The following is a 25,597-nucleotide window of genomic DNA, read 5'->3' as shown; positions in this document are numbered from 1 at the left end:
CTCAGTAGGCTCTTGGTGTGTCTTAAATAAAATATACATAGGAGATATTTTAGATAATCCTCCAGGGGAAAGCCAGGCCTTGGGATGTGGGGGCTGGTGTCCGGCTCCTGTGTCCCCCAACCCAGCCTCAGCACCCTGGCTCTCCCACTCTAGGGGCACTGATCCCTCCCCCAAGTGCTGAGCTCTGGCTGTGTTCCTGTCAACAGCGGGGAGACGATCCATCCTTCTGTCTGTCTGTCTATTTATCTAATATAAACATAGAGGTGGGGATGTGTGTATGCATTTCTTGGTGCAAGAGAGAGAAGTGCTCTCTGTTCTTGCTCGGGGAGGGGCTGGCAGATCCTCCGGGGCGTTCAGAGCCCCCCACAGCATCCGGAAACCGGAACGGGGGCAGAGGGAGCCGAAGAAGCTGTGGAGGGGCACCGAGAAATTGCGGGGAAGGCTGGATGCTGGGGCTGGAGCTCCTTATGTCCCGTATGGTGTGTGTGAGAGGGGACAGACGGAGAGACAGTCACAGAGAACACGTCTCCCTGTCCACGATGCTTGTGTTTGTGTTTCCCGGTAAGCGTGGCTGTGGGCACCTGCGTGCAGAGTCTCCGGGTTTTAAAAGGAAAGTGACTGGTTTCATGATAAAATAACAACTCCCAGCAAGCATGCTGGCCAGCTGCCGGAAATCGATACTATGTTAATTGAATGCAACCTTCATAAATCATGGGAGGAACACGAAATTAAACCTCCTTCCCCAGGCGTCCAGGAGAGCCTGTTCAAGGGGCCAGGGAATGAGAGCCAAGTGGGTGATAGCCTCAGGGGCTGAGAGGAGGGGATGGGGCATCTGGGGCGCCTCTTGGGGGCCTGACATGAGGGATGACTGGAGCCGGGCCCCAGGGGAAGGAGCCACTGTGCCCCAGCCCTGGGTGGCGGAAGGAGCAGAGCATCCCGTGACAGGCTGTGGTGTTGGGTGTCTCTTTGGGGGACCCTAGGGCAGTGGTTGGCTGCAGCAGGGGTGGCCATGGGGGCCATCTGGCTCCAGGAGGCCGCCTGTGCTCAGGCAGGAGGGGCTGGTGGTCTGTGGGTATGAGGTGAGGGATGCTTGGGCCAGAGAACGTGGAGTACTGTGGATACTGGAGAATTCTCCAAGAGGCTCCCCGGGGTCTGCACAGCCCTGTGGCCCCGAGAGCCGCGGCAGCCACGGGACCACCAAGTTTGTCGGAGGTGGGGTGTGAAAACGTCCCAGGATTCTTCGTGGAGTATCTGCCCAGCTCGGGGGGACGGTGGGACCCATCTGAGCCGATGCCCCAGTGGTCCTAAGAGCTTCCTGATAATGCAGAAGGCCCCTTCTTTTCTGCCTCTACCTGGCACCCACAGCTTACAGGCTGGGGTTGAGAACCTCACTCTCCTCTTGCTGACCGTGCCGCAGGGAGCCTCCGGCTCGGGGATTATCTGCTCCTCCAGGGAGAACAGCAAAGTTGCCTCCTTCAGGGCCCTCTCTTTAACCTCAGCCTGCCCTCTGCCCACCTGTCCCTGACATGGCCCTGGGTCTCCGCTGCTCATGGGTAGCTCAGGCCACCCTCTCATTAGACCCACTCAGGCTCGTCCGGCTTACCCACCAAAGCATGCACCAACGATAAAACAGGGGAGGAATAAAAATAAGCATCAAGTAGGAAGGATTAAAGGGCCCCCGGTCACCTGCACCAGCAGGGGCGAGGCTGGGTGCCTAGTCCCCGCGAACTCCCTGCCTTGTAGACACAATTCCAGCTCTCTACCCTGGTAGCAGGCCCTACAGGGTTAGGAGTGGTGTTGACAGGGAGATGCCTTCTGCTAGAGCTCTTCTAGCCTTCACCACCTGCCAGGGGTACTGAGGGTTCCACCCCCACGATGTCACTCCCTAGCTCAAGGCCTTGGTCCTACTCACCTGCCTCTGTGCCCACCCTTAGGCACAGACCCCTTGCAGGTGAACTGGTACCTGATTTTTCCACATTAAAGCTGTGGTCCTGAGTGAGTAACTCAGCTTGGCTGTGCCTTGGTTTCCTCCTCTGCACAATGGGGCCCTTAGAAAGAACCATGATGTTTTCGGGAGAACTATCTGGGGCCCCATCGGCTGGAGGCTGCCAAGCCCCCACTTCCCAGTTTATTCCCCTTCTTTGCGCTTCCCAGGCTGCTGCCCTGCTGTGGTCTGTGGTCTCAAGGCATCTGCTTTCGCTGTCCGTTTTATAAAAGAGCATCCCAGGGAGAGAGGACAAATTGTAGATTATTTGACAACAGGCATCGCTGCCCAAATGCTAAGTCCAGTTGAATAACAGAGACGCCAAGTCATTCCGATTCAAACAAGCTGAGCTCGTGAAATCAGACAGATGCCACCTGCGCTGTTTAGAGCCCTCACGGGTGATGCTCCTGGGAAACGCTTATCGGGTGAAAATCCTCCAAAAAGGGATGTGCTTTGTTCTGCGGTCGGACATTTGAAACTTCCTTTTGGGGAGGTTGACTGCTGTAGGTAGGGAACGTACGCGACCCGAGCGTTTGCTGAGTCTCTGCTCCACGCCGAGCCGGGCTCTTCAGCCTGTTGTCGAATCCTGGGAGTCCCTCTGAGCTAGTCGAGATTATCCAGCTGTTATAGGAGCTGACCTGAGTTCAGAAAAGTCAGGTAACTTGCTCAAGGTCACACAGCTGCCCGTTGGAGTCAGGATTTGAAGCCTGGACCTCTGACTCTGAGGCCCTCGATCTTCCTAGTCTCTGCGTAATGTGGAGAGTCACCGGCTCGGGACTTGAGAGGTCAAGGGCATCTCTGGCTGTTCTCCGTCTCCGCTGAAAGTGCAGCAGGGGACGCTTGGGCTTCAGCAGGCAGAGCTGTTAGAGACGTTTCTGACAGCAGGGGCCCAGGAGAACCTGGACTCTCCTTTTATTTTTTTGTATTTTTTTTTGTTAGCTTTTTTGTTTTTTTCAAAGGATTTTATTTATTTACTTGAGAGAGAGAAAGAGAGAACATGAGGGAGAGGGAGAAGCAGACCCCCACTGAGCAGGGAGCCCGGCATGGGGCTCGATCCCAGGACCCCAAGATGATGGCCTTGAGCCAAAGGCAGATGGTTCACTGACTGAGCCACCCAGCCCCCCTGCAGACTCTCTTTTTGTGATGGACTAAAAACCATTTTCCCTCAGTTTTGCAGACCGTGATGCATTTGTTTCCTTGGGCTGCCATAAAAAATGACTGCAAACCGGATGGTTTAAAACAATAAAAATGATTTTCTCTCTTGGTTCTGGGGGCTGAAGTCTGAAATCCAGGTATCAGCAAGGCCTCATTCCTTCCTAAATCTCGGGGGAAGATCCTTCCCTCCCTCTCTTGGTTCCTGGTGGCCCAGGCTTCCCCTGGTTCGTGGCTGTCTTCACATGGCCTTCTCCTAAGGACACCGAGGCCCAACCTGATTCAGCATGACCTCATCTCAACTAATTACATTTGCAAAGACCCTATTTCCAAATAAGGTCATATTTTTTGTGGTTCTGGGTAGATGTGAATCTACCACAGGGAGGGGGATGTCACTCAGCCCCGCACGGGGATGGAGCTCTGGGCACACGTCCCATGCTGGGCAGTAGTGCCAGGCTCCATCCAAAAGCACGTTCCTGTCCTTGAGGGCTCAGGACTCCACTGGGACTTCTTCTCTTTTCCTTTCTTTCCTTTTTTTTTTTTAAGATTTTATTTTTGGGGTACCTGAGTGGCTCAGTCAGTTAAGTGTCTGCCTTCAGCTTGGGTCATGATCCTGGGGTCCTGGGATTGAGCCCCGCATCGGGCTTCTTGCTCAGCAGGGAATCTGCTTCTCCGTCTCCCTCTGCCCCTGCTCGTGTGCTCTCTCTCTCACTCACTCTCAAATAAATATATAAAATATTAAAAAAAAAAAGATTTTTTTAAGTCATCTGTACACCCAACATAGGGCTCACATCTACAACCCTAAGATAGAGAGTGCCGTGCTCCACCGACTGAGCCAGCTGGGTCCCCCGACCTCCACTGGGGGTTTCAAGCCGGCCACTCACAACCATGTCCCAGCACATGGGGGACTCAGAGGAGTGACCTCACTCCCAAAGGGTGACCAGAGCAGACCCCCAAGGAGAGACCCCTTCAGGAAGACTAAAAGCAGGGTCCCTTCCCAAGTCTCCAGGGACCTGGCAGGACCTCCCACTTGTCCTTGACAAGGGTTGTTTGTGCTCTGGGGTCTCTGGCTAGAAGTTGGGAGGGGTACACCGTCCTTCCCCACCCGGGAGCTCCCCCGTTGTTCCTCGGCCGCCCATGCTCAGCACGAACCCTGACCTGGCAGCCACGAGCTTCGGGCCTTCCGCATGGTGGCCACTGCCTGTGGACAGCAGCACTTTCCTCCAGGCAGAGGGGTGTCCGTCCTGTCCCCGCAGGTCAGCAGGGAAAGCAGCTCCAGAAGGCTCGCTCGGAATGAAGTGCAGAGCCCGACGGACGCCGGGGCATCCTCTGGGGAGACATGTCACCCGCCAAGGGTGAAGTCTGCTTCTTGAGGCGGAAGTTACCTTCGACGTCACCACAGTCTGTGGCTCTCCACAGACCACAGTGTGTGAACAGAGCAGCAGCAAGTCCCTGGTTTTAACTTTTTACAGAGGAGGCGGGTGGGGAGAAATAGGTCTACAGAGGCTCCTTCGGGGGTGGTAATGAGGAAAAGTGGAGAAGCAGCGTAGGTCTAGTGTCCTGCCATCGCAGGCCTCCGTTTTTAAAGAGGAGGACGCTGAGGCACAGAGAGCCTAAGTGACTTGCCTGGGGTTGCACAGCTCCCGAGGGGCAGATCTTCAGCTCCCCTGTTTTACCACAACCTGGAGAGATGCTGGCCACCGTCTTCCCCGCGGCGGTCCTCGGCCACCTGAAGACCAAGGAGAATTACCCCTACTTCCTCCTGTCTGAGGATGTTTTGAACAAAAGCAGCATCATCTCTGAGCGCTCTCCTTCTTTGTAATTTCATAGAAGGCTGCTGCAGCTGAGCTGTGCCCTCCAAAAAGACATGTCACCGTCTGAATCCCCAGTGCCCATGAACCTGATCTTCCCCGGAAGTGGGCCTTGGCAGGTGCAGCCAGATTAAAATGCGGTCACACTGGATCCGGGGCCCTCATCCAGTGACGGGGTCCCTGTAGAAAGAGGGAATGTGGACACACAGAAGGCCAAGGGACAGCAGGGGCAGAGGCTGGGGGAATGTGTCCCACTAGCCACAGCTGGCCCCTCCCTTTGTCCCAGGAGGAACGCACCCTGCTGACATCTTGGGTTCGGACTCCCGGCCTCCAGGACTGCGAGGGAATAAATTTGTGGTCGTGTGTTACCGTGGCCAAGGCACGCCGGCTTCTGTTGGTTTTTCATTTCATTTCTTTTTGAGACGGTTGATGGGATTGTGTGTGTGTGTGTGTGTGTGCGTGCGCGCGGACACGCAAGTGTGTCTCGAGGGCTTGTCTGCCCCTTCCTGCCACTTGTTTCTGTTACCACCTCACCCCATGACTGCCTCGCCCCCCCGACCTCCTGTCTCCCGCACCCTCTGTGGACGGGGCCACTGCCCGAACTCTCCACGCGGAGGGCAGCAGTGGGAGGGGAGGGCGGCCCGAGGGGACAGGCAGCCATCACCATTGTGCCTCCTCTAGACGACAGGCCACCCAAGAGGCGTCCTCCCTCCTGTACTTCCCACTTTGTGCAACAGTGAAGTCCCCGTCCTTGTACAGGGAGAGACGGAGCTCAGACAAGCTGCGCGGAACCAGACGGTGAAGTGGGAATCAAAGGAACAGAGTTAGTGTGTCGGAAAGGGCAGGCCGCTTAGACAGCCCCGCCCCCGGGGGAGTGGGGTCCCTCTCCACACAGGCCCTCACGATGAGATAAATCCTGCGTGTAATGTCTCAGAAACTTCTCTGAGAGCTGAGTAGTAATCAACGCCAGGAAATAAATTCTCCAAAAATAAAGGCAACGCGAGTCTTGGTGGTGGGCGGAGGGCTGTGATGTTTGTGGCGGTAAATGTGTTTAAGATCCTGGGGAGAATTCAGGCTCAGGAGCGCAACAGTAATTTACTAGAGGCCTAAGAGTTGGCACGTCCCCAGGCTGCTTTGGGTGGAATTTATTTTGGCACGACGGAGCCCCTCTGGGAGGAAATGGAGACGCAGGCTCAGGGCAGCTGGCTGTGCCCGGGAAAGGGCCTCCGTTACCTGGAGGTCCCGGGCCGGTCCCCCAGGCTCTCCCAGAGAGTCCCTCTGCCCGCTTTAGCTTCAGTCGCTGCCCCTCAGCACGCGGGGCACACGCATGTGGGGGTGAGTGTGCACACACGCCTGGGACATGTGCACGTGCGTGTGCAGCGGGTGGCTAGAGAGCCCCTCTAGCCGGGTGGGGGTGGGGAGCACACGCCTCCACCTCCAGGCCCAGCTTCGTCCATCGCTGCGCTCCGGTGGGCGGCAGGGCGGCGCGTGGGCGCCAGGAGCGTTCACACCGGCTGCCCTCGCTCGTCCCCCCTCCCAGGAAGGCGCCCGCGGCGGGCTGTGTGCGCTCACCCCTGGCTTCTCTCACTAGGTTTCCCCCTGGGGCTGGCCTCATGGAGCGGATCCAGGCCATTGCCCAGAACGTGTCGGACATCGCTGCGAAGGTGGACCAGATCCTGCGTCACAGCCTGGTCCTGCACAGCAAGGGTGCGGCCCAGGGCACCCCTTTGGCCCCAAGAGGCCAGTGTGCTGGGTGGCCCTGACTACTCCCCCCGGGCAGCTCTCTTGCCTCTGGCCTCAGGCTCTGAGCGGGGTGACTTGGGGTTCACCCCACTGGGACTGGTGTGAGAACAGAGGTCCTGGAGTCCCTGGGGGGGGCCCTCCATTTTTCTTGATGTGGGGAGTAGCAGACTGGGGGCCCCCCAAGAGGGTTACATTTGGGTGGGTGCATGAAGTCTGCCTATCCAGACACTGGGCCATTCAAGCTGGCTCCTCACTGGTTCCAAAGCCCGTATGGAAGGTAGGGGGCCTGTGGCAGAGGGGGAAACCCGGGCATGGGCACCCCTTGGCCGGTGGCCTTTCAGGTGAGGAAACCCAGGGGAGGGAGGGCAGTGTATGCTCCCGGGCTAACCCCTTCCTCCCAGACCTGGGCTCCCCCAAGGCCCCCAGCAAGCTGACCTTCTCCCCCCGCAGTGTCTGAAGGCCGGCGGGACCAGTGTGAGGCACCCAGTGACCCCAAGTTCCCTGACTGCTCAGGGAAGGTGGAGGTGAGGCTCGGGGCTGAGGATGGGGTAGAGGTGACCAGGGGGCTCTGTCCCCAGACCAGCTCTGAGAGCCTGCTCCTGGCAGTGATGTCTGCCCAGCCCCCAGCCCCTGACCCTGGTACCCACTGGCAGAGGCCAGCCTTAGGGCCTCTCTGCGTGGGCCGTCTGCGGGGCCCACCAACCCGCACTGCCTAGCAGGATCACGTTTCAGGGTTCCCGGTACTTTGTTACAGCAAACAAACTGTTAGTAATACCTCCAGCGGCCTGCATCCCCGCCAGTTCAGACCCAGACTGGATCTCTTGAGTGGCCCTGTCTCCCCATCCCTCCCCATCCTTGTGACCAGCTGGACTGAGAAAGGCCCCCGGCCCCTCCCCCGGGGGCTCACTTCCAGGGGCCTGTGGCTGCGTGAAGTCTGTCCATCTGGGAATGCAGTCTGTGGCATGAAAGCCAGCTCCTCTCCGGTTCCGAACTCCCCAAGAGGGTGGGGCAGCGGCCCTGGGGGCCCCTTCCTCGCTGACATGTGGGGATCCCCGTGGGTGGGCTCCTGACCTTGGCCTCAACCGGATCCTGCTCCCAGTGGAGACCAGCCAGGCCCCAAGCTGCTGCATCTCCCACTGTTCACCCTGGAGCTTTCCCTGAGTGTGTCATGACCTGGCCTTACTCTTCTGGGGCCCTCCTCTTTCTGGGCCTGGGGGACAGTGGTCCTGCTCAGCCTTTCTCGGGGTTCTCGTGGCCAGGACTCAGGGCCGGGTCTTGGGGCTCTGGTTTTTCTCTCCTCTCTGCTCTGGCCTTGCTGCATTCTTAATGTGTGTCCCAGAGGCCCTGTCCTGAGGGACCTTGGGTCCCCAAGGACATGCCCGCAAAGAGTCTGCCAAGGGCGTGGGTGGGGCTGTGCCAGCACCCTCGCCTAGGCTGGCCCTCTCCGCAGTGGATGCGTGCCCGCTGGACCTCTGACCCCTGCTATGCCTTCTTCGGGGTGGACGGCACCGAGTGCTCCTTCCTCATCTACCTCAGTGAGGTTGAGTGGTTCTGCCCCCCGCTGCCCTGGAGGAACCAGACAGCCGCCCAGATGGCCCCCAAGCCCCTCCCCAAAGTCCAGGTAGGCCTGGGAAGTGGGTAGGCCTGTGAGGGGCTGGTGGACAGGTCGACTGGCCTGCTTGGGTGGGACATCCTTAAGGGACAACAGGAGGAGCTCTTGGACCCCGGTAAAATGAGGCCGGCCAGCCGTGCCTGGTGGGGGTGCGCGTCCCAGCCTGCCAGCCTTCTGGGGATGCTGCAAAGCTTGGCCAGCTTAAGGGCCAAGCTGGGGCCCTGGAGGCACCCCTAAACAGGCTAGGATAATAGTAACAATAGTGTTGCTCCTGGAAGGCTTCCAGATGCTTTATCTGTACTGAAACCTCCCAGCAGTCCCTTATGCAACGCCACTGAACAGATGGCAAGTCTGAGGTCTGGGGAGTGCAGTTAGTTTGTTCAAGGCGTCCTGTTACTCCAGCTCCACTGAAAGGTGGCCCGGCCTCCCTGCTGTCCGAGGGCCAGCTCTGACCACCACCTTTGCTGTCTCTATGTAGCAGCTGAGACGCCTGGGGACTGTCATCGCTGGCCACCCCCAAAGGGCTCGGGACAGAAAGATGACCAGAACTGGGCTGGGACAGACCGGCTTGGCCAGGGGGCTAGTGTTGGTGGGTGAGAGCAGGGCTCCCCGACTGTGGGGGTCTGTGGGCCTTTATAAATGGCAGGAGAAGCTAGAGTGGGCCCCAGCTTCCTGGGAGCGTGCCAGCCCCTGTTCCCAGGGCAGCAGGTGATGGTGGTGGTGTGGCTTTGGGGCTGAGGGCTGGAGAACCCAGGTCTGGGCCCCCTCCAGGCAGTTTTCCGGAGCAACCTGTCCCACCTCCTGGAGCTGATGGGCAGTGGGAAGGAGTCTCTAATCTTCATGAAGAAACGGACCAAGCGGCTCACGGCCCAGTGGGCACTGGCTGCCCAGCGGCTGGCACGGAAGCTGGGAAGCGTCTGGAGGGACCAGAAGCAGGTACTGCTTCTCTGTGCATTCAGGGAGCTGCGCTCAGAGAGCTTAGAGAGTGAGCTCAGGGCCCCAGGCCTTCAAGTGGGCACCAGGTCTGCCCTTGAAAAGGTTTTATTGAGTTTATTTGAGTTTCAGCTGGGGTGAGGGAGGCAGAGTCAGGATAGATGCATGTGGTGGTGGCCCCTGGCCCTTTTTAGATTTGGGGTAGAATGACAAACCCTCCCATCCACCACGTAGGAGTTCTGCATTCTGTAGATATCTTGTTCTTTTCAGGCAGAAAAGTCATGTCATTTGCCTGGAATATTGGGAATAATAGAGCCTGTTTTGGGGAGGTTTGTAGGTCCGTCCATCTATCCACCCATCCATCATTCATCCGTCCATCCATCCATCCACCCACCCATCCATCTACCCATGTATCCATCCACATTCATCCATCCAATAAATATTTACCTGACTCTCACGTCACCCTGTTTATTTCTTTCAGAGTCCCTATCATTTCATGAAATCATCTCTTGTCTGTGTTTACTCTTGTCTACCTCTTCCATCTGGAACGTAAGCGCCTTGAGGGCAGGATGTGACCATCTTGTTCACTTTGACCCCCAGTGCCCAGTATGGTCACTCTGCCTCTTGGTCCCCCTGCTGGTGCCAGGAAGCGCCTGCCCAGGCACAGCCTGGAGACAGTGACTGCTGCTGGCTGGGTCCCCCTGGGGGTGGCAGGGCAATGCTGCTGTTCCTTCACGCTGACCTTGTGTCCTCCCCAGATCCTTGTTCACATTGGCTTCCTGACGGAGGAGTCTGGAGATGTGTTCAGCCCAAGAGTGCTAAAGGGTGGGCCACTGGGAGAGATGGTGCAGTGGGCAGACATCTTGGCCACGCTCTACGTCCTGGGCCATGGCCTGCGGATCACAGTGTCCCTAAAGGAGCTGCAGAGGTGAGTGCTGGGGGAGGGGAGGAGAGGAAGGGGAATCTGTCCTCCAGGAGCCCCTGTTTCACCTGCAGGTCCCTGGGAGGCTTCCTAGTGTACTGGGGATAGTGATAGTCCTCTTTCCCTCCTCCTCCTCCATGTTGATGCCTGGTTGTGTTTGGGAGGTGCCAAGCAAGCATGTTTGCACAGCGCTGTTCAAAGGTCCTTTTCTCCATCTTGGGCCAATAGGTGCCCCAGTGTTTGCACTCAGGGGCTGACAAATATGGTTTGTGGAATCGAGCCATGTCATGTCGAAGGCGTCCTCTCTGTCATCTTGGTGGGTGAGGTATAGCCTCGGGGTTTTCCTTCTGGAATTGGGCTCCTTCCTGGACCTATTTTGGGAGCTGGTAAGACTTGCAGGGTGGTGAGGTGGGCCGTGATGCCTGTCCCATCCCCAAAACTTGCCTTTCCAGAGTCCCTCTGATATTCTTGGGGGTGGGAGATGGTGACGAGAGGGGGAAGGATTGTGTGTGTGTGTATGTGTGTGGGTGTGTTTTACATACTCAGGTATCCATAAACAATATATGGTTTTGTTTCATTTTGGTTTGATTTGAGCTTTGTACAAATGGCCCCTGCTGTATGTGATGTTTGAGACATGCTTTCTTCACCCATTCTTATATTTCAGAGTTTCATTCATGTTGTTCATGGAACTCTGTTTTATTCATTTTCACTGCTGTTTGAGATTTCATTATTTGGATGGTCCATCATTATTTTTCAGTTTTTCCTGACTGTGGACATTTCCCCCTGCTTTTTGTAAGTTATTTTGAGTGATGCTGTGGTAGACCCACCTGTACATGAGGTACCTGTGTCATGGTTTCTCTTGGGTAGAGACTGAGTTGCTCTTCAGTATGGACTAAGTTACCCAATTGCTGGGACTGATGGTGTGTGAAAATCCAGCTTTACAAGATAATGCTCATTGTTTGCTGGAGTGACGGCACCAGTGTAGCCTCAGCACTTGGAGGTTCCCAGTGGTCATGTTGTCCCCCACATGTGGGGTCTACACTTCTTAACTGAGGGTGTCAAGTCATGTCATGATCTCTTGTTATGTTCTGAACTTGCATTTCCCTGACAGCTAGTGAGGCTCAGCAGTCTGCCATATGCTTGTCCTTCTTTACTCTTGACTAAATGCCCATTCATGTCCTTTGCCCACCTTTCTGCTGGGTGGTTTGTTTTTCTTGTTGAGTTGTAGGTGTTCTTTATATACAATGGTTATAAACCCCATGCAACTTTTACCTGTTTAAAAGTCTTCTCCTAATTTGTGGCTTGTCTTTGTCAGTGCCCCCCCGCCCGACCAAGGAATAGAAGGCCTTAATTTAATGTAATCAAAGTTATTGATCTTTTTCTTTTTCTTTTTCTTCATGGTTAGGGGTTTGTGCTTTGTGGGTTTTTTCCCCTTTCTCATAGGGCATGACTAAGGAAGGCCCCAGAGTTGTCACCTACAAATTGACTTTTCTTCATCAGTCCATTAATTTACTCTAAGGGTGGATTTCGAGCTAAAATGTGATTCTTGTCCAGAGCCCACCCATCATCTTGATGGTCTGTTGGTTCTAGATGTCTCTGTCTGATCAGGATTTTGTTCTGGCCACAAATGCTAATGCTCTGTAGCATAGGAATGTTGGAGAGAGGAGGATGTTGGTGGGGACAAAGCCATTGACAACTTGGTCTTGGGCAGCTACTCAGCCTCTGCAGTTTTCCCCTGCGAGTTGGAGTCTGCCAGTAACTCGAGTAATGCTTCTCATGACCTTGGTCAGAAGGCAGTACTAGGACCCGCTGTATTACACAGGGGGAGGCCACTAAATGACCTAGTGGTTTGAAGATTTTTATTCCTGTGGCTTGCAGTTCACACCACTGGAGTCCTTCTTTTAGGTTGATGCACTTCTCCAATAGAACTAGGAAAGTTGCAAAGTGTCTTCAGAGAGGAACAGTGTATATAGAGGATCCACTTTGAAGGGAGCAAAGGCGACAGGGACTAACGAGGGGGCTGCACGATTGCAGCAGTATTGGGAAGCACAATCCCAGGTTGGGGGCAGCAAGTTCTGGGGGGAAGAGGTGATCCCTGGGAATAGCAAGTGCCCCCCCGCGGGTCCTGCAAAATCTGGCTGAAAGGCCCCCCCCCCCCCAGTGGGGAAGGAACTGGGCAGGGCGCTGTCCTCATGTGCTGGTGCTGAACCTGTAGCCGAGCAGCTCAGCCTTGGGAGAGGGAACCTGCATGTCCCTTGCTCTGGGTCTCACCCTGGTGGCGTTTTGTCATCAGACCAAGCTATTCACATTGTGCAGGCCACTTCAGAGCTGAATGTGCCCACTCGTCACCCACCAGCACACACTGCTGCTCACCCCCAGCTCCCTCTGAACAGAGGACGCAGATGCACCAACACTGGAGCAGAATGCTGCCAGTGTTTGCAAATGATGAAAAGAAGCATCTTTGCCTGGCCTTGAAGCTTCCTACAGGAAAGTCAAATAGGGTGGGGGTGAGGAGGAGGAAAGAGAAGAGGGACCAGTGTCTGGGAAGTCAAAGAAGTCTTGGGCAGTTTGTGGATGGCACAGTCAGGGGCTGTGGGTAGCCATGAGCCAGACCTGCCTAGGGCAGAGCAGCAAGCAAAGGTCTAGGGGCACATGTCCTCTAGGTCGCCAGAGCCCCCAGGATGCAGCAGGAAGACTCCTGAGGGGTGAGGGCTGTCTGGACTCCTCATCCCAGGCTCTGCCATACACAAAGTCCCCCATGAGTGTGGAGCATCCTGTTGGCACTGCTGACACCTTGACCTGCCTCAAGGTGAGAGGAAATCATGCTTATCAAACAGCGTTCAGCTTGATTGCTCCCTTCTGGTGGTGCGTCTTCTGGGCCCAGAGACGTGAGAACTTCCTTCCTTCACTGCTCCCTGAGGGAAGGCCTCTCCCATGCATTTGTGACAGCCCAACAACCACACGGAGAGAACCATCCCTCTGTGAGAGCAGGTATTCGACAAGTCTCCTGAAGAGATGGGAATTTAACACAGTTTCCCTGCTTCTCAACCCATGCTGGGTGTCTCCTGTTCCAGCCTTCACTCCAAGTCCTTCCCTGCCAAGGGCACTTCCTCCTCTGGCCACTTCTGGGCCATGGCCCGGAGCTTGTGTTTACTGAGGCAGCCATTGCACATAACGGGGCCAGAGCAGTGAGGATGGGAGTCACTGCACCCACAAGGTCTCAAGGGTGAGGCCCTCGTGGAAAGGACCAAGATCTGAAATCCCTCCTGCTGCTTTTCTTTCACTGCACACACAGGTACTCACACACACACACGTGCACATGCATGCGTACCCCAGTATATGACCACATGTGCACACCCACGCACATGTGCATGGCTCATGCACGCACACACATGTGCATCCCTGTGCACAGGTCCACACCACCACACAAAGGCCAGCACACACTCACACACTCACACACCCCACAGAGACTCCATATCTTCCCACCAACATGTCACTTCATGTCACGCTCACGCGGATCTGAAATGCCCAGAAGCAGGGGCTCCGGGGAGACATTACCTCATCTCTGACTTGCAGGCTCTCACGTGGGCAGGCCCCGGGCTGTGTCCGGATGGCTCCATCCTTGGTCCCTGATGGGGTGTAAGTGCGGGCGAATTGCTCTTGCTCAGACAGGGCAGGGGTGTCGTAAACAGCCCACACACCTCAGGGATCAGCCTCCTGAAGGGGCTTTCTAAATCTCTTATCAGAAACAATGTCAAGACAACTAAAAAATAAAAACAAAAGAGAAACCACCTTCCCCAGGAGACATAATACAGTTATGTCTGCAAAATGAACAGCATCCGCTGTGGTTGGGGTACATTTCAGGAGGGGATTCTTGTCCCTTCCCCTTCCCCTTCCCCTTCCCCCTCCAGCTGCAGAGCAGCCTTAGAAAACATACTGACACTGGGGTATACCTTTGGTGTCTCTGTTTAACTGGTCTGCAGTGGGGGCCCAAGGATCCAGTTCTCAAAGCTCCCCAGGTGATCTAATGAGCAGTGAAGGTTGACAAGTGGAAAAGTTGGGGCTGTGGCCTTTCTAAGCCTCCCCTGGGATCCCCCACCCCCAGCGTCTGGGCTGCTCTGGGGTCGGGACATTGGCCTTCTTGGCTTGTTCACAAGAGCTGTCGTCTGTGTCCCTAGTGCAGGTCCTGAGTGCAGGATTGGGGCCTGGGGTTCAGGCTCAGGTCCCTAGAAGACTCGTGGAAAGCGTGTATGGATTCCTCCTAAGCGCACATTTGCATACCTGAAAGCCCCCACGATCCCCTCGGTTGCAGTGGGTGGGCTGAGGAGGCACCCCTTGGAAGTGGCCCAGATAGTGGGGCCTCTCACGCCTCACCCGGGACATCAGGTGGGAACCTGCTGACCCGGAATGCATTGTGTCCCATGCCCTTTCTCGGGTGTATTTCTCCCCTGTGACAGATGGAGGCCAGGGCTGTGAGCTCCTCAGGCTCCTTCCGCCGGGACCAGCCCAACGCTGCCTAAATGCAGTGGAGATTTCAACACAGTTGTGTATCAGTTAGCTACGGCCGCTGCGATGAAGCACCACACACGGGTTTGACACAGTCTGGTCGCACAGTCTGGGGGCTAGAGGTCCAAGGTCAAGGTATCAGCAGGGTTGCCCTCCCGAGGTGGTGAGGGAGGGTCTGTCATGGACTCTTCCGTGGCTTCTGGTGGTTTGCTGGTGACCTTTGGCGCTCACTGGCTTGTGAAGCGTCCTCCCCATCTCTGCCTTCGTCTTCACGTGGCCTTTTCTCCGTATACGTGTGTAGCCAACTCTCCTCTTACGCGCATGTGGGTCGTAATGGATCAGGTCATTAGACCTTATTTCAATCTGATTGCCTCTTTAACAGCCCCGTCTCCAGATAAAGACACTCCTGAGATACTAGGCGTTAGGACTCTGACATGAATTCTGTGGGGACACAAGGCACCCTACAAAAAGAGGGTGACCTTCTGAGCTTGCAAAGGGGTCACGGGCAGAAATCCCGCTGAGCACACTCATCGCGTTGCTGTGGGCTCTGCAGGAGGAAGAGAATCACCCCGGAGCCTCACCTCCCAGCCTTAGGGAGCCGTTCCCTGCGGGCAGCACCAGGTTAACTGGAAAATAGGTCAAGGAGACATGAAGGCGAGCCCAGTTCCGAGTCGCAGCGTGGCTTCCGTGACAAGCCTCTCCCTGGTCTGGCTAAATGACCTATACAGGGGAAGGCAGCGGGACGGAGATGCTGCTGCTCCGACGTGTGCTGTCGTTTGTCACAGATGTTCACGGCAGATGTCTTGGCCACTGACTAAGCAACAAGGCTGGACGCATGAGCCGCTTTTCTCTGTTCCTCGTGTTCTGGTGTTTTAATTAACCAGCTCACTGGAGTGATGTTTGGGGCAATGCACAGAGCCTACATCTGGCTTTGCTGCTGCAGGGTGTTTCGGGGCGAGAACAATGCGCTCAGTGACGGGACTGCAGGGGCTTGGCTGCAGGGGGCCGGACTGCAGGGGGCCGGACTGCAGGGGGTGGGGCGTCTGGGGCGGGGCTTCGGGGGGTGGGGCAGTCACAGCCCTGCGCCCGCCCACCGCGCTTGCTGGTGGGAAGGGGAGGCGGGGCCGGAGCCCCTGTCGGCTGCTCCCCTACTGGGTCCTCTGAATGCCCCGTCCACAGTGGGCATTTTAAATGAAGCCTTTCCCTTCCTGCCTGGCCAGAACCAGCGGTGCTCATTAATTTTATTTGCATAATTTCAAGCATCATTAATAGTACATGGCATGAGGAAAAAATGACTGAGCTCTTCCTCCATCCATGAGTGAAATTGGGTTTAGTAGAAAATTAGTTGACTTAACTGGCAAATGATGAAAGCTTGAGAGGAGAATGTTTAAATAAGAGGACGAGGAGGGAAAACTCGTGCCTGCCAGCATGGGGACCGGGTAGAAATCGGTCTTCTGGCCTTTTGATGTAATCAGTGTTGTTGTTTGTCCGAGGGAAATACTGGGGAGGGTCCCTGGAGAATGAGGGAGGCAGGGATCACATCCCTGTCTTCTGTGCAGCCCAGCCCTCTGAGAGCCAGGCAGGGGGCCCTCAGGGTGCCACTGGCTGGGACTGGCTCGGACCAGCCTGAACCAGGCTCCAAGCCCTCCTGGCTACTCCCCAGTCTCCTCTTTCAGGACCTTTTTCTCCAGGAGGGCTTGAAGCCATGGGCACCAATGGAGACGACATTTCTAGAAGGAAGGTGTGGTTGTGATGTCAGTTGCTGACCAGAAGCAAGAAGGGGACTGAAAATTGCCCAACGAATTTGGCCACGTGGAAGTCATTGTTGACCCTAAAAAAGACCCATCTTGGTTGAGTTGTAGGGACACACACACCAGAGATGGGTGAGTTGTAGGCTGAGGGGGAGGCCAGCGCGGTAGCTGCAAGGCCTCTGAGGTAGGAGCAAAGCTGATGAGAGGCCTCAGCCTCTGGGGAACCTGGCTGTGAGGGGAGCAGAGGCCTGGAGGCAGGTGACAGCAGAAGTATAGGGCAAAGTCGCATGGTTTATCGTCTCAGGGTTGTGGACCCCAGATGCCTGCCTTGGCTTGGCTGCTCTGGCGGCTGTGAGGAGAGCCTGCGGGCACCACGCTTCTCCTAGCTTCTCACAGCTGCGGGCCCGTATGTGGCCACCTTCCCCCGTGTGTGTCTGTCTCGGTGTCTAATCCCTCCCACATAGGGATACCCCCATGCTGGATTAGAACCCGCCCTAAATGACCTCTTCCTAACCTCATCATCTGCAAAGACCTTCTTTCCAAGTAAGGTCACATTCCCGGGTGCTGGGGTTAGGACTTCAGCGTCCTGGGGGGAACTCCGTTCACCCCGCAGCAGAAGGCATGCTTGTTTACCTTTCAAGGTGGTAGAGCGCAGGCGTATTTACATGCTCGTGGGAAGGAGCCGGAGAAGGGAGCTGCTGAGGATTCAGAACCTGGGTAGCGTGATGCCTGGCGGCCCCAGAGGACAGAAAAGAGAGCCCTGTGTAGGTGGGGCGGGTGCCCAGCATCTGCAGGGAGTGAGGCAGAGGGCACGGACAAGACAGACACAGCCCCGGGCTTCCATCCGGATTTGTAGTGTGTTACCCATTGGGCGGGGGGAGAATTGAACCAGGTATGGCAAAATGGTAAGACTTGACAAGGCTGGGAAGTGGGCTACAAGGTATTCATTTATCATTATATTATTTTCTGTAATTTTCTGGGTGCTCTTAACATTTTATAACATATGAAGTACACGGATGAGAAGAAGGGAGGATGAGCCCATCTAGCACGTTTTGGCGCTTTGCTGACTCTGCAAACAAAGGTTGGTTGTCCCTGCCACACATCCCAGCCACCCATTCCAAGCAGCAGCCTGAGAGGCAAATGCTTAATTTATGCTAAAAAAAAAATCTCTCTGCCCCCTCACCCGACTTTTTTTTTCTTCTCCTTCCTTGGAATCCAAGGAGGTGTTTTAATCTCCTGTGTAGTGGCATCAGGGTCTGCGTGGCTGAACGCCATGGAAGGTGGGGGACCTCTGCGGTGGGCCCCCCGCACCATGCTGGCCTCGCCTTTCCTCCCCCATCAGAGTCCCCCCCACCCTCCACTGCCTCTCCCTCCATGCTGCGCTGAGCCACAGGGAGTGGGAATCTATTTCTGACAAGTCTGACCAAGGCTTGACATTGGCCAGCAGACATGACTGTACTGATGCCGCGGCCCAGGCACCATTCCCAGCTTTGGCCTGGTCCACACCGGGGCCAGAGGGCTACAGAGGAAAAGATGTTTAAAGGAGACCCGGGTGGGGTGGGCAGGACCATGGGGAGTGAGGGAAGAAACGAGGCACAAGCTGCCTTCTGAGGCTCTTGAGGGAAGGGTAACAAGGTGGGATTTGTCTCTGGGAGGAAGCAAGAACCTGTCTCCAAGGCCTGGGGGCCATGGGTTCTCACGAGGGAGGTGGGGTCCAGTGTTTGTCAGTCTTTGCTGACAAGGGGAGATCTTGTCAGGCGGCAGCTGGTAGGTGGACAGTGGGATGGGCTTCCCGGAGCCCGAAGCCCCAGCAGAATGGGCAAAGCCTGGCCGCTTGGCCCCAGATGGACTGGGGCTTATTTATTTCGGGGAAGTTGGCAGAGGCACAGGGTGGTACGCGTGAGCCCCCAGGGCTCCTTCCATCCTTCTCTGAACTCCTAAAGGGGCTTTGGTGAAAGGGAGGCCTTTTCCTGGGAGCCAGACCCCTCTTTCCTAAGCTTTCCCACAGAGGCCCCAGACCCCCCGAAGTACGTGTCCAGCACCCCAGCGCTGTGTCTCTCCTTCAGCCCACATCTCCCATGGGGCATGTTCTAGTGGCATCGAGAGCAGCGCCTTCCCCTTCTTGGGCTCTCCAGGGCCCTGCGCTTCTCCAGGAAGGTTTGTGTGAAACTGGATAGAATCGTGAGAGCCGCTGGGGCTGAGAATGACCTGAGGACCTGGAAATTAACATCCCCATGCCCAGGCCCCAGCGGAGTGACAGGGCAGCCCCTCCGGGCCGGCCTGGGCATCAGAAGCCATCAGCTCTCTGGATTGTAACCTGTGCCGTCCGGCAACCTTTAAGGCGTAGCTTAGATGACAGAAGCTTGCTTTGCGCTCAGCCTTCCCTTCCCTGGATATTCGTTATGTAAATTGGGGCCGGTCTGCAAGGAAGGAGGACGGGAACAGCCAAAGGGATGTGTTCCTGTTTCTCTGACCACATCCTCGCTGTGCCGGGAGCTGGAGGGAATCTGTGGTTTCATCCAGCTCTCCCGGGAGCGGCGGCCCTATTCTTAGACCTGAGTTTGCTTTGTAGGAAGGAATGCTGGGGAAGAAAGTGTCAGCTTTGGACACTGGTCCCAGTGCAGGCTGCGCAGGCTGAGAGGGAGGCTGCTCCCTGTGTTTCTCTTTTAGAAACCTCCGGTCCTTGCTCCTTTGTGGCCTTTGAGTATGGAGCACATTCTGGCTGCCTGGCTGCTGGAGAGCAAGAGTGCATCATGGGCAAGGGAACAAAATACTGCAGGACAGCGGAATTCCTCTCTCTTTGGTGATCCTGGCTACCCTTCCGGAGCATCTCCTGAGATGTCCAGTTGACTCTCTGGGCCCCTTTCTTTCTGTGCCCTTTGCTCTTGGGCAGAGGCAGGGCCTGCTCCAGAAACAGGCCATGGGAGAGAGATGGGGGTGATTTCCGTGCTCAGGAGATGCGTGCTGGACAGGGTCGGAGGGATAACGGGCCCCCGGGGAGGCCGAAAAGTCCTGGGCTGCTGTAGCCAGTGTGCTCCCAGCAATGAGATGGGCCTAGAAAAGCAGAAGATCCCTGCATGCCCTTAGCACCTGGAGCCAAGGATCTCTGAGCACTTTGTGAGAATTCTTTATAATTAGGTCCTTCCCACACAGGAGAGGGAGGGAGAGAGAGAATAATTTGTTCCAGAATTTGAGCACTACCTGGAGAGATTATTTCCAGCCACAGACCAAAGGTACAGGGAGAAATAGAACCAGAGCATTTTTAGCCTGGAAGGGACCATGGAGATCCGTCCGAGCGTCATGTTATGGGAGTGGAGGCGGACACCAGAACAGTCTGACGTCTGGCCAAGGCCACCCAGCAAGTTCGTGCTGGAGCCCAGGAGTGATTTCCGTTGTGCCAAAACCCAGCATTTTGATTCCCTGCTTAGGATTCTTTTTCTTTTTTCTTTGAAGATTTATTTATTTATCTTAGAGCCAGCGAGCAGGGGGAAGGGCAGAGGGAGAGAGAGAATCCCAAGCAGACTCCCTGCTGAGCATAGAGCCCGACGCGGGGCTTGATCTCACAACCCTGAGATCATGACCTGAGCCGAAATCAAGAGTCGGACATTCGTTCAACCAACTGAGCAACCCGGGGGGCTCTGAAGAATTTTTTTTTTTTTCTTTCAATTGATCTCAGACTGTTGTTTTCCTTCCCTCCTTGTCCCATCTACCCATCCTACCTTTTGATCTTTTAGCAAAGAGTATCTGAGTTTCCCCGTCTCTGGCTATGTGCTGGGCCCCCTACGTTCTGGCCAGCTGGGAGTCCAGGGGCTCCCTGGGGACATGGTGTGTCCTGTGGGACTGGGTACAGGCCCCTACGTGTGAACAGTTTGGCTTTTTAAAACATTTATAGTCAAATACACATAACAAAATTTACTCTCCTAACCATTTTTAAGTGTACGGTTCAGTGGTATCAAGTACATTCACGCGGCTGTACAGCCATCGCGATCATCCCTCTCCCGGACTTTCTCCTCCTCCCACACTGGAACTCTGTCCCCCTTAAACACTAACTCCCCATTGCCTTTCCCCCCAGGGTCCTGGCTATGGGTGCATTAATTGGGGTTGGGTGTGGCGGCCCCATGATAACCAGGTGTGTTGTAGAAAAGCCCGGTTTCCCGAGGCCACCCCTCTCCCCCCACCCCTTTCATCCTGTATTCAGGCTCCTGCCCAGGTGGCCTGGGAACATTTAGAGATACATTCTAGCCACCCAGTTTGGCAATTCCATGTAGACCCCCCTCCTTCCCAAGCGCGGTGTAGCGTAGTGGGCGGTGCCAGATGTGGCGTGGGGGGAGGGGGTCAGGAAGGAGTGGCCGGGCCCGGAAGGTCAGGAGGCAGAACGGATGACAAGAGGAAATGATATTTAGTGGGACTTTCACTCACCTTGCCTCGGTCGATCCTACCAGGAACCCTTTGCGGAGCCGTTTTTATTGGCCTGTGGCTGAGGAGGAAGAGGAAACTCCAGGAAGCTTGTGAGCCCTCAGGGGTTAGCAACAGAACTGGGACCGCAGCCCAGGCTCTGCTGGCGGCCGGGGCTTGGATTCGGGGGATGGCACTAAGGTCCCACCACCCGCCGTCCCACTGTCTGCCGCCTGGCCGGCCCAGGGAGGTGGGAGAGCTTAGCGGGCGGGAGTGTGGGCTCCGGAGCCCGGCTGCCTGGCCTCCAGTCCCCGCTCCGCGGCTTCCTGGCTGTGCAATCCTGGTAAATTACCAACTCTCTGTTTCCTCGTCTGGAAAGAGTGGAACAGGATAAGAATGGGTCTCATCTCGTGGGGTGGTCGCTCAGATGGAAGGATTGAACGAGTTACTAAACTGAAAGCCTGTAGCCTGGTTCCCGGGTTCAACATTTTAGCCCCCAGGGTGGCGAAGATGATGGCAGATGCTTTAGAACATCTGGACGGGCTCTTTGTCCCAGGGGAGAGCTGCTCGTCTGGCCTCTCAGTGGTCCTGGGGTTTGGGGCAGAGGCCAGGGCTGTGGGCAGTAATAAGGCAGCAGAAGGAAGCCTGCACGATGTTGTCGGCACCACACCAGGACACGCTGCCTGACGCGTAACGTGGGAAAGTAGGCCTGTTACCGTGCAGGTGGCAGCAAGCGGACCCACCTAACGGTTGGTGCTTTCGGGATTTTGGCCAGTTTTCCCAGGCCCCAGTTCCCTGTGGGAGGGGCAGCTACCGCCCTCCTGGTTCCTGCAAGGAAGGGACAGCGGAATCGTTTGTCCTTCTGCCCATGGCTCTCTGTTGAGTGGGGAGAAGTGGGGAAGGGGATAGTGTCTGTCTTTACCCGGAGCTTTTGTAGCTCAGAGCAAAAATGTGGCTTCTTCGTGGGGCATCAGCCTTACCAGAGGAGTTTGTGGGGGCGAGAGAAAGCCCAGGCTCGGATACGGATGTAGGGATGTCCTGCAGAGTAGAAGGCAAAGTCTGCTCCACTTAAAAATACCACCAAATATTTCATGAGGTTTCCAGGCTGTGGATGCTGTTTCCTGTGAAGGCTCCAGACCTCTGTGGTCTGCTCATTCTCCTTTGCTTTCTGGGTATTTCCACAGGAGGAAAAAAAAAAAAAAAGTCTCACGAAGTCTGCCCTGCCTTAGAAGTCCTGGTTTTGTGCATCCTGTGTGGTGGTCTGGTTGGAGAGAGGGGATGCATGGGAGCTGGACGAGTTGGGAGGGCGCCCTTGGCCAGTGTTCTCTAATCAGATGAGAAATGGGAGACTCTGGTTATTAGGGTTTTGCATTCTCCTCTAGGCACTTAGCAGCCAAGGTTCTAACATGGCGGGGGGAGCTGGGTGAGTCTGGGGTGCGCTGGCTGGTGGGGAACAGGCACAGGGACAGCCCCTGCCCCCAGCTACCCTTCTTTGTAGGGCACAGCCGACTCCTGATGCCTCAGTCCCCATCACACATCACATGCAGCCTCCCCTGACGTCTTTCCATCAGAGCCTTGCCATCTGGTTCCCATAAACTTCGCTGTGCTCGGGGGACAGTGTGCGCAGCGCCCCCCGCCCCAGCCTCTGGTGGTGACCTGCAGAGCGTGAGCAAACAGAGCACAAAGACGTCCAGGCTGGTAGTTTTCCACCTGGCTTGAATGGGCTCCAGGAGCCCGAGATGTGACCCAGGCAGCTCACCCATCGTGGCCCTTTGCTGTTGATGAGCCCGTGACCTTGTCCTAGCTCCTCACCTACCCGGCCTGAGTTTGCTCTCCACATGGATCCTGAAGGGGCTCACTGGGAGGTCTCTGGGATGCCGTCCAGCGTAGGCATCTGGACCACGAATCCAAGGGGAGGTGGGTGGCTGCTGTTGGGTCCCCAAAGAAAGGCGGGCTTTTCTACTCCCTGCCTGGCTCAGGGGCTCAGGACAGACTTACTGAATGGGCAGTCTGAATGCCTCCATCCCCTCAGAAGGGTTGGTTGCAGGCCGAGCCTGGGTTCCTGGATGGGGGTAGGGGTTCCCTACAAAGGAATACACACTGGCAGCCGTGGCCATGTCCTCTAGGCTCCACAGAGATGCCCCAAAGGCTCTGGCACTGGGTCACCAGAGGAAAACCTTTGTGTACATGGTCTGGCCAGTGGGGTGACCCTGTGGGGCAGGGCTGGGCATCTCCCTGGGCCACAAGCCAGTCAGCAGAGCAGAATTTTGTCTTCTGATGCAGGGCTTTCTGCTTCAGACACTGAAACTGCTCTAAGGACCATAGCGAGCATTTATGGCAATTTGGGAACCCTAGATAAAGGTGCCCCACTGGGGCGGACCCAGCCCTGCAGGGAGCACGTTTGTGCAAATTTACAAAAGGTGCTCCTTCCACCTGGCAGGTAGCCCAGGCCAGGGGTACAGTTTGGGAAACTAGCCCAGGCTGGATCTCAGTCCTACTTGCTCTTATTGGAGTTTGTTGTGCAGTGAGAAACCTAGGCAGTTGGATGTGGCCACCCCATTCACTTCCTTCCCAAGTTTGCCAACACTCCTGTGTCATCCTCACATTCCTTTACAGTGCCCCCTCCCCCATGTTTATCCTGGGCTATAAGAACCCAGGTGGCTCCAGTGCCCCCGACTCAGGGATGGTTGGGGAAGGTGGGTTTCTGCTGTCCCTCCTGGGGCTCAGATTCTGAAGGGCTCATTTCTCAGTAACTTAGGGGTGCCGCCAGGCCGGGGGAACTGCCCGCTCACCATGCCCCTGCCTTTCGACCTCATCTACACCGACTACCACGGCCTACAGCAGATGAAGCAGCACATGGGACTGTCCTTCAAGAAGTACCGGTAGGTGGGTGCGGGCGGGTGGTGCCCTGCCCCATGTCCATAGGAGGCCTCCCTTCACACTCTGCTGGCTAGCCCCCCGGGGTGGGGGGAGCTGCCTCATCCTGGGTTCTGCAGTTGGGGGGGCGGGAGGCTTGCCCTGCCTCTGTTTTCCCCCTCCCTCATTAGTGTCCTTCCCCAAGGAGCTCTGCCTCCTGGCTGGCTCAGAGTGGGAGTCTCTTCAGTGCCCCTCTGCTGCAGGGCAGGCTGGGGCGGGGCTCAGAGGTTACCTGGTTGGGCAGGGGTACAGGGGAATGGCAGGGAAGAGTGGAAGGAATGGGACACTCGACTGGTGTGACCTCGGCTCATGGGGTCTCAGCACCCCTCCTCCTCCCTCCCCCCTCCCCGGGTCTGCAGGAAGGCCAGTGCCGTCTCCCGGTCTCTGCAGTCAGCAGGATGTGGGGTTTAATGCAGCACAGAGAGCCCTGCTCTTTCCTACATTTGCTCCAGTCCCAGTGACTACCCCGCATGATTTTATTAGGTAAAAAAGTGACAGGCGGTATTAATGGTTTTATTATTAATGCGTGTTCCTCATGCACGCGGTGCCGCCGCCTCCCACCCTCCACCCCTTCTCCGGGGAAATAGTGCCAACCTCAGCAGTCTGTGGACAATTCTGGGTCACTGGGAAGGACGTGAGGCTGCTTGGGGCGGGGGGCTCTCTGAGTCTCCACCATTTCCTTCGGGTGCCTGCACCCGGGGGGTGAGATGGAGGGAGAGGTTTTGGGGCAGAGACAGAGGCCCTGTCCAGCTGGCAGGTGCCTCTGAGGTGGCGGAGCTTTCATCCCAGAGGACACGTCAAAGCACTGCCTGCCCAGAGATAGCAGTGGCTGGTCCCCCAGGGCCCTGCCCTTCCGTGTTGCAGCCCAGATAGGCCAGGGGCATCCTGGGGTGCCAAGTTCTTGGACAGGGGGGCTGTGAACTTGAATTACTGCTGCAGCATGCTCAGGAAAGTGCAAATCCTGCAGGGGGAAGGACCCCCACTCCAGGCAGTGCCCCCTCCTAGGCGCTCTTGGGGCAGCCATAATAATAAGTTTCTGAGTGAGGGGTCCATGGTTCAGGCATCCCCAGCCAACCCCGAGACAGCTGGGCTGTTGTCGTCCTCACGTGACAGATGCTGAAGCTGACTGTGGTCACACAGCTAGGTAGTCGGACCCTGGCTCTGACCACACACTGCAGTACCGGGCCCATGCCTGGCAACCGCGCCCTCACTGGGGCAACCCAGCCCAGAGACACATGCGAGGTTACTGACCCTGGTTCCTCATGCACCGCCCACCCCCGGGTGGGGAGCAGGTGCCGAATCCGGGTCATTGACACCTTCGGGACAGAGCCTGCATACAACCACGAGGAGTACGCCACGCTGCACGGCTACCGGACCAACTGGGGCTACTGGAACCTCAACCCCAAGCAGTTCATGACCATGTTCCGTGAGTCCTGGCCACAGGGCATGGGTGGGGTCAGAGGCAGACGACGGGGTGTCCTCGAGGTTCTCAGGTTCTCCCTCAAGCCTGGGAGGAGACAGAGTCTCCTGGCTTTCCTTCCCAGGCTGGCCCAGGCACCTGCCCACTCCAGGAAAGCCTGGCTTGCCCTTTGGCGAGTATGTGAGCCAGAGAGGAAGTCTCTTGCGGTGTCTAGGGAGCAGCTGGGGTGGTGGGGCTTCTGGCCTGGCTTAGGAGGAATGTGGCAACCTTTCCGCCATGGAAGGACGTGGCCTTGGCCTCCAGCATCACACGCTGCTCAGAGAGCTGCTGAGTGCACCTTCCAGGACAAAAAGGATTCGGTGACCTTGTAGCAAGAGAGGCCAGAGGTACACTGGAGAGCTCGAGGGGGCAGCAAAGGGGCAGGACGGGCAGGCTCTTCTAAGTGGAAGGAA

The 25,597-nt window shown here is 56.4% G+C and overlaps 1 protein-coding gene across 6 annotated transcripts in view; it reads left to right on the top strand.

Annotated features, from left to right (window-relative positions):
• MGAT5B (alpha-1,6-mannosylglycoprotein 6-beta-N-acetylglucosaminyltransferase B) overlaps positions 1–25,597 on the top strand; it is a 75,823-nt gene that overhangs the window by 29,215 nt on the left and 21,011 nt on the right. For all 6 annotated transcript variants that reach the window (XM_047708726.1, XM_047708727.1, XM_047708728.1 and 3 more), the window contains 7 exons: positions 6,539–6,654; positions 7,141–7,214; positions 8,141–8,311; positions 9,074–9,238; positions 9,994–10,163; positions 23,560–23,691; positions 25,018–25,151. In XM_047708726.1, coding sequence (XP_047564682.1) covers positions 6,539–6,654; positions 7,141–7,214; positions 8,141–8,311; positions 9,074–9,238; positions 9,994–10,163; positions 23,560–23,691; positions 25,018–25,151 — 962 coding nt within the window. The remainder of the gene's footprint in view (positions 1–6,538; positions 6,655–7,140; positions 7,215–8,140; positions 8,312–9,073; positions 9,239–9,993; positions 10,164–23,559; positions 23,692–25,017; positions 25,152–25,597) is intronic.

This window comes from Lutra lutra, chromosome 16 (assembly GCF_902655055.1).
Source record: "Lutra lutra chromosome 16, mLutLut1.2, whole genome shotgun sequence".
In the NCBI taxonomy this organism is placed as follows: Eukaryota; Metazoa; Chordata; class Mammalia; order Carnivora; family Mustelidae; genus Lutra; species Lutra lutra.
The sequence above is the reverse complement of the archived record's forward strand: the minus strand, read 5'-3'. Positions and strand labels throughout refer to the sequence as shown.